This window comes from Prosopis cineraria, unplaced genomic scaffold, assembly GCF_029017545.1.
Source record: "Prosopis cineraria cultivar Desert tree isolate PC_DT_omini unplaced genomic scaffold, ASM2901754v1 PC12, whole genome shotgun sequence".
Classification (NCBI taxonomy): Eukaryota; Viridiplantae; Streptophyta; class Magnoliopsida; order Fabales; family Fabaceae; genus Prosopis; species Prosopis cineraria.
Genome location: NW_026555343.1, coordinates 6,931,228 through 6,939,754, shown reverse-complemented (window position 1 = coordinate 6,939,754; position 8,527 = coordinate 6,931,228). Strand labels below are relative to the sequence as shown.

Here is an 8,527-nt window from a genome sequence, read left to right as displayed (position 1 = left end):
GACGATCGACTTCCATAGAGATCAAGCTAACGACGACCATTGGGATTGGATGATCGACTTCCTTGCTAAATTTTCTCGCTAAATTCACATTTTTCAAGTAGTAGTGATTAACTTGTTGAAGTATTTGGTTTGGGTGTTGAAGGGATTGGAGATTGTGTGTAGTGTGTCTTGCTTTCATTTCATAAAGTGGCAGTTTGTTTCTATCATTTGCATCTCCCACGGACGAGGGTCATTAAGTGCATTTTCTCCTAATCTTCCTTTGCTCACTCCCACTTCTGGCAGTGCTTGATTACCCTTTCTTAAAAGTAACTTCCCTCTTTCTAGGAGCCTTTTGATTTCTTTGAGCTTGGGCAGGAAAAAAAAAAAAAAAGTCAATGTGCAAATTTGCTCCAAAATTTTCATACAAGTACAATTAGTATCCTAAAATATTTCTTAACTGTGAAGTGCTGAGGTGGCATTTTCAATGTCAAATAAAGCCCATACAATAAAGCCATGTAAACCTCTTCTCTCTCCTCTACAACGTTCAAGTCGTCCAAATCCACTATCAACATACTCGTTTTAACTAAGACTTCATGGAGTGTTTTTAGCTTATAGTATTGAATTTTTTGCCACTGGATCGAAATATGGGTTCTCCTTTTCTTGGCAAACAGGAGCCACGTCGGAAGAAGGACATAGACGAAGGAAGGAGAACATTAAAGTTGTGGCAACTTGATCGAAATATGGGTTTTAAGCACAGACACAACTAGTCTCTTGCTGGGCTGGTGGCGGCTTCCTCGTCAAAGCAGTGGCGGAGGTAGACGAAGAAGGAGAGGGCTACATGATAAAACATTTACTTTCCTTCACTTTTAGATTATAAAAAAAAAACTTATAACGATTACTTGAAATAACCTGTTATATAATTCTGTAATTCAAATCCTGTCTTCACTGTATAAAGGGTTTTATAGTAGTGTAAGAAGAGAAAATGATCACATCATCATAGATTAAAATTATGAAGTAATGATGCCGTCATATATTATACGCAAATTAAATCACATCAACCTTCGTGCAAATTAAATCACAGATCTTAACAGGTTATAAAAAAAAAAATCATAGATATTACGTACAATAAGACAATATATAATACCTGGTTCCACTATATACAATTAAAGATTAGTGTATGCTCTTTTTGTGAAGGATTAATTTAAAAACTTTGTTAATTACCTACATCATATGATTTATGTCATTGCTCATTAACCTTGCTATAAAACAAATGATTCATATACGATCGAAGACCTAAGAAGAGAAAATGATAACATGCATCATGGCAGATTAAAATTATAGAGCAACAACTTGCAGTACATCAACATTCGTGCAAAACATAAATATTACACTTTAAACCACATCACATAAAGCAAAAGTGCATAATTAATTATCATTAATTAATAGGATATACAAAGACTGTGATAGGGCTTCTCACTCGGTAGGTGCCATCATCCCAGGTCAAAGAAGCAGAAGCCATTGAAGCTACAAACCCACTTACAGTAACATTAAACGACAGCTTCTGTCCCAAGGAAGTAAACGACAACCTTGGAGGATTCACTTGAATGTCGAGTCCTTCTGGAGCAGTCACAGTGGCCTTGTATATGGAAGTTGGTAGCCCAACGTTTGTGACAGTCCTTGTGAAAACTCGAGCCTCGTCCAATCGAGGAGACGTAGTGGACACAGCAAAAGAAGGGTAGTTTAGATCCCACACGCTTCCATGGGTGACTTCAGCACAAGTTCTGTTCTCTCCTGTTACGACTTGAAGTAATGAGTCATTGTAACCTTGTCCACATAGGAACTTGACGTAGTCTGTTTCATTAGCATCGTATACTAAACCAGGATTTAGTGCCTTTGTTGGGTTTATATTGCCTGCTCCGTAGGCAAACTCAGCATGGCTCAATAGATCAGATTTTATAGGTGCAGCTGTAAGAAAAGGGGGGAATTGAAACTTAGTTACAACATTAAATAATGTGATCATATAGTGACAATTATATATCTAAGCAAACCGTATCGGAGAAGCATGTGTTGGAAATGTCCCACATTGGTTGGAGAAGATAAATTAGAAGGGTATATAAAATCGTTGAAAGGGTTCTAATCCTTGTTTGAGTGTTGGACCAAAATATAGAGGATTGATAATTAATGTATAATTCTCTAAAGATGGTAAATAAAATGTTAATGTTGTTTTGAAAATTATATTTTTTTAATTTTACCCTTATTAAATACTTTACATAATTGCTTTGATAATGATAAATAAAATTTCAATGTATAATTTTTTTTAAAAAGAATAATAAATGAAGTAGGAGTATAATTTTGAACCAAGTAAAGATTTTAGAAGATACCCTATATTGCAGTTCGGAGGGAGTATTTTTCTCAATGTTACCTTCCTTAACTAATTGCAACATGTTGTAATTTCTAGACACATTTCACTGTAGTTATTAATTTTGATGAATGACAAAATTAGAAAAAGTCAAACATTTTTTACAAGTTTAAGGATATTAACTATATCATTCCTTAAAAATCATGGAGTTAGTTAACTTTGCTTTGGAATTAGGAACAGAAGTAGTACATCTTAACATATAATATTAAATACTCCCCCCATTCAATATTATGAAGCATTTTTTATCAAATTATATTATGAAGGAGTTAGTTAATTGTCATTAAAATTATACCTTATTTTCATGTTTATACTTATTTAATGGGATATCTCCATTATAAAACATTAATTACACCCGGCCCCCTAAGCTAATTGCACTTTGAAAGACCCAAAATGGCTTATATATATTTTTTAACATCTCACATTAATAAGTGCCTTGTTATATTTTTGAACCTAGAGAGTAAGACAGTTATTTTTGAATGCATAATTATACACAAACACACCTGTAGTCATAATGGCAGATTTGATTGCGGCAGGAGACCAAGAAGGGTGGAAGGATTTGATGTAAGCAGCCAAGGCAGTGACATGAGGGCAAGCCATTGATGTCCCAAATTGGAAATTGTAATCTGCTTGTCTTTTGTCTCCTTTCACTTTAGAAGGAGGTGAATTTGGATTCCACGCAGCCAAAATATTAACTCCTGGTGCTGCTATATCCGGCTTTATTATATCATATATTATACATGTAGTTAATTAGCTAATAGTATGAATCTATATCACTCAAAAAAGTACTTGAAGAGATCACAGAAGTTAATTTACTTTGAGGATGTCAAGTGTAACTGGGTTAGGACCTCTTGAGGAAAAGGTGGCTACTGCAGGAGCCAAAGAATCGTTGTAATAATGGCTACTCTTTAATACCGTCGCAGTTACGTCGTTGATGCTGTGATATACATTTCAGAATTTGTTAGGGTTCATTAGAGATGATGATGTAAAAAAACACACACCTAGTTTCTGTCATGAGGTTGACAAAAGATGCTGGCAAGGCAAAAACTATTCCAACATCAAGAAATCTGATTGCACTAAAATTGATTATAATGCCAGCAGCACCAGATGCAAATCCAATTTGTTTTGGTTTCCAATGGGCATCGCAAATAACTATTTTCCCTTTCACAAAGTTCTGGTCCATTGAGTCTTCTAAGCAGAGCCTACACCAAATTAAAATCATGCATACTTCATTTACCCTTCAGTTGGAATGAGAGAAAAAATAGGAAAAAGGGAAAACATGAGGAAAAAATTGGGAAAAAAGGGATTTTTTTTTTCTTTCTAGCACAGTTTTTTCCTTAGGTTTCTTCATCTCTATGATGAAATTAGGGGAAAATAAGGATAAAAATGTCTTTTTCCTCAATCTAATTTTCTCTTTTTAGTTTTATTATTTCCGCTATATTTTCTTCCATTCAAAACAAAGCCTTAAAATAAATAAAGAAAATCAAAGAGAATAGCTAGACAGTTGAGAGATTAAATATATCAAAGCAATAATTAATAAATTATCCTTCTCTTTTTATAATTTTCTTACTTTGAGAAAAATTATAATTAAAATTGAGAGAATTTAATTTATTTAAGAAAAGAAAGATGAGAAAGAGAAAAATTTCATGCTATTTAATGGAAGTACCTGGATATAGAGCTATTATAGCCTTTAAGGGTGTTTGGTACATCCCTACCATGAACTATAGGATACCGAGTGCCATTCAAGTCAAACGTATTTATTGAACGTCCCTGCAAATATAGAAACAACTAAACTTCCCACACATTCTCAATTAACCACGAAACTCCTCGTCATTTCAAAAAAAATATGGGTATATAATTTACACACACATATATATATGCAATGATTAGACTGAATGACTTAAATATCTTCCAATAAACATGTTAGTGAGAAATATTCTTAAATGTTCTTAAGTTTCAAACATTGTGGATTAAAAAAAAAAGTTATGCCAACAAAAAATTAGAATGATTAATAAGTATTTAACTTATAACTCATAAGGTTATGACTTTATTGGCGAACAATATGTAAGTATCTTTTGTACAAGCACTTTTTGAACTTGATGGAATGCAAGTCTCAATCTTAGGGAGCTCCTAACTTGACTCATCTATTTTTCTAATATAAAAAATTATATTGCCATGCCAATGAAAAGTTAATTCAGTTCGTACGAATTTGACTCATTATTCATAAGATGTGCATTCAAATCTCATTGCCCATGTAAAAGACCCAGGTTAATCTATAAATATCTTTATATAAGCATTTGTTGAGTTTAGAGGCATGCTTTGAATCCAATAAGTCCCAAACTCAACTCACCTAATTTGTTTTGGCTATAAAAATATCATGCTGGAGAATATAAATCGATCTAAGTCAAGTCCCTTTTTTTTTTTTTAAGAAAAAAATTTACCTCAAGAGTATCCTCCCCAATCTGAATCTTGGTGACGATGTTTCTATCAGTGGTAGTGGCAGCCACAGAAAGAATCCAAGGAGCCGCACTACTTGTGGTCATAAGTCTGGGACCGCCGTTCCCAGCGGAAGCGGAGGTCAAGATCCCATGTTTCATCGCATGGAAAGCTCCAATGGCTAAAGTGTCATTGAAGTAATGTAGAGGTGATGTGCTTCCAAGTGAGGTAGAGATTATGTCGACACCATCAGCGATTGCTTCATCGAAAGCTGCGAGGATGTCTGCGTCTCGACATCCATCCGACCAGCAAACCTTGTACACTGCTATTCTTGCTGATGGCACTCCTCCTCTTGCTGTTCCTAAGCCCAGACCGTAGAGGCTTGCTGAATTTACTGACCCTCCAGCAGCTGTTGATGCTGTGTGTGTTCCATGCCCATTAGAATCTATCGGAGATTTGATATTATCTCCGCTAAAATTTTTGTCACTTCGGAAATATTTTGCTCCGATGATTTTACTGCACACAGTTCAATTTTGAAATGACATTGTTGTTAGTAGTGATAAAAACGATGAAAATATATAATGAATATGCCTCCTTGTTAACACGTAAAGGGAGGAGGAATTTTGATTCTCTCTCTTTGCTATGGCAGCACGATGTTTAAGGAAATAGATAGATGTGGTACTGGGTGAAAATTTATCTCTATAAAATGAATTTTGATATATTTATCTTTCTCCTTCCTTACAACACCATGGCACAACAACAGAGAATTAAGGTTGACCAAAAAATTACGGGGCATATATAAGGAGTTGATAAAAATTTATCAGAAAACCAGCACACACACACACTGACTATGATATGAGACTTCGTAAAACATCGCAGTTTTCTGATTCGATCTCTCTTTATTACAATAGAACGATGTTTAATCAGATAGATACATGTTATGGGTGAGGCTCACCTAATAAGTGGGGTCTACTCACCTTGTGTATCTATCTATTTCCTTGTGGCAGCAGAGAATTGGTGAGTTGAATCCATCTAATGTGTGTGGTCCACTCACATAATATATCAATGTCTTTCCTTACAATACTATGTTGCAACAATAAAGAATTAAGGTCTGAAAAAATTATTGGGCATATATAATGTCTACTGTATAAGAAGTTGATGAAAATTTCTCAAAAAATTAACATGAATATATTTGTATTGAATATGACATGAGACGAGACTGTGGGAAATATAATTACAGTTTTCAAATGTCAAGAAATGGGCATGGGAATGTACTTGTTGCAAGTAATATTATAGCAAGCCCCCTTCCATTTGGAGGGTGGGGGACTAAATCCAGAGTCATTGAAGCTGGGGGAGTCTGGCCAGATTCCAGTGTCAAGCATTCCGATTATTATATCACCTTCTGTGTTTGCTCTTCTCACTTGTTCTGGAAATCCTATGAAGTCCCATGATCTTGTAGTGTGCAGATGTTTCCTTCCATTTGGGAATACAGCAACCACTCCTTCCATTGCTGACAACAACAACCCAAAACTCTTGATTATCACAATAAATTTTGATGATGACGATGACTTAGTTTAACGATGAGAAAATATTACTATATTCTCTTATCAATTATTCTATGTGGTCCGTTAGTATAACTGAACGATTATATTGAAGTCTTCTTAGGTCTCTTCAATCAATCCAACAGATTATGTTACAAATAAAAGAGAACAGCAAAGTTTAATTAATTTTGACACGAATAAGGATGCATGTAAACATGGTTATTTATAATTACCAGAAACTTTTGGCACATCTTCTTCATTGAGATTCGCAACGAACCCATTGATACACCTCTTGTAGCTGTGGACTAGAGAATTTTCTGCTCTCTCACTAACCACACGTATACCACATTTGAATTGTTATATATATATGTCAAGAAGAACTTTGAAACGTTTCTCTATATAAAGACACACACATGAAAATTTGACACGATTATTTGACAAGGTCAAATTTGAACATTGTTGAATCTAATAGGAAGTAGCTTTTCGCAAGGTGTTTTTTGCATCAACAAAGACTTGAATCTGAGACCTTGTGCTTAAGCAGTCACAACCCATTCCACTAGGACTAATACATGTTGGTACACGCATATATATATATATATATATATTATTAATTAGTCCATAAATACACTTACCTGCCAAGGGCTTGTTGGAGCATGCTCAAGTGAAGCATTGACTTTGGGACATCATCACCACCACTTGACGGGGTACCCATATACACTATATACGTCTGCATCAACAAACAGATTACTAGCTAGGAATTACAACGACAAGAAAATATGTTCTTATATATTAAAAGAGACAGAGATTAACTAAGCAAAACCTATCTAGTAATTATTAAGTCTTGAAACCTAGGAAGATGGAAATGATGACAACAGGGGAAGAATGAAAAGTGATGAGATATATAAGCTTGCCTTTATGTTCTCTTCAGAATCTGCATCAGTTGTCTGAAGCATTATGGCTGAGAGAATAATAATAATAAGAATCAACCAACATGGAGACATTGTGCCTGCAATTGAAGGGATTAGATTATGAAAGCTTGATTCGTGTACATATATATTGTAGTTCTGAGGTTGGAACACATAACAACGAATATAAAGCAGTAAGAAGAAATAATTTTGACTTCTAAAACTTCCGAAAAGACGTTGAAGAACGGATAGTATTAACAATTGTTATGAAAGAAAGACAGTATACGCATGTGACCGTCCCTTGGTTCAAAATATTCTAACGGCTCTTTTACAGATGCAATTTGCTGTGAGCAAAACGTCACTTTAATTTATTATTCACGAAAATATAACTTTTGGTCCTGCACTTTGCTCATGCTTTGTTATAGGTTTCTAAACTTTTTTTTGGACACTTTTAAATCTCTACACTTTTATTTTTTAATGTTTTATGTCCCTAAATGACCAAAATAATCAAAGTATAGGGACTTCAAATGAATGTAAAACACCGAAAATGAAAGTGTAGAGATTTAAAATACAAAAAAAAAGTATAAAGATCTATAATAAAATATAAATAAAGTATAAGGATTATAAGTTATTTTTTTTTATGTTTATTGTTCAAAAGAGAATCTCAAATAAATTGTCATGTCATCCGACACTTTTGACCATAATTTAGGTCTAGCTGTTCAATTTATCGAAATGGGCTAGGGAATATTACTACTATTATTATTCAGATTTGAGCATTCTCATATTTAACTAGGAGTAGCTAATTTTCCAAAAGACATTTCCTGTATTCGCTTAAATTTCGACTAGAGATCTCATGCTTAAGTGGTTATATAGCCCTTTTCAATAGGACCAATTAACACTTGTTAGTTACTATTTTTCTCCTTTTTTTTTTAAAGAATGGACAGCAACTGTAAAAAGAATATTCACCATTACTTTAAAAAATGCATTTTTATCAGCGACAACAATAATACTAAATCTCGATGTTGATGCGTGAATTTTACCAATAGGCAATTTAGAAGCACATTTGCAAGTGTTATTTAATTGTTTGGGTATATATCTTGCCTTATGAGCTCCAAGAAGTAATGCAACTCACCTAAAGTTTTTATGTAATAATAACAATTTGAATAAGTTTTACTCTTTCATTAATTTTCTAATACTTTTAACCATGTCTTAGATTTTATAAAAGGGCAAGACTTATATACTTATCATTA

At 33.8% G+C, this 8,527-nt stretch overlaps 1 protein-coding gene across 1 annotated transcript; it reads right to left on the bottom strand.

Moving 5' to 3' along the window:
• Positions 1-1,414: 1,414 nt before the first annotated feature.
• LOC129289034 (cucumisin-like) lies at positions 1,415-7,325 on the bottom strand. Its single transcript, XM_054925860.1, has 10 exons — positions 7,284-7,325; positions 7,005-7,099; positions 6,606-6,700; positions 6,107-6,341; positions 4,837-5,347; positions 4,062-4,165; positions 3,397-3,597; positions 3,212-3,332; positions 2,899-3,112; positions 1,415-1,944 (listed from the first exon to the last, which is right to left on the bottom strand). The coding sequence occupies exons 1-10, from the start codon at positions 7,323-7,325 to the stop codon at positions 1,415-1,417; spliced, it is 2,148 nt and encodes a 715-aa protein (XP_054781835.1).
• Between the last annotated feature and the right edge of the window lie 1,202 nt (positions 7,326-8,527).

Bases quoted from the DNA above. Each gene is read 5' to 3' on its own strand.
- LOC129289034 (XM_054925860.1), bottom strand. From the start codon at position 7,325: ATGCTTCAGACAACTGATGCAGATTCTGAAGAGAACATAAAG. The intron at 6,701-7,004 runs GTAAGTGTATTT...ACGTGTGGTTAG, and splicing joins CTCCAACAAGCCCTTGGCAG to TGAGAGAGCAGAAAATTCTC. The intron at 5,348-6,106 runs GTACATTCCCAT...AACTGTGTGCAG, and splicing joins TATAATATTACTTGCAACAA to TAAAATCATCGGAGCAAAAT.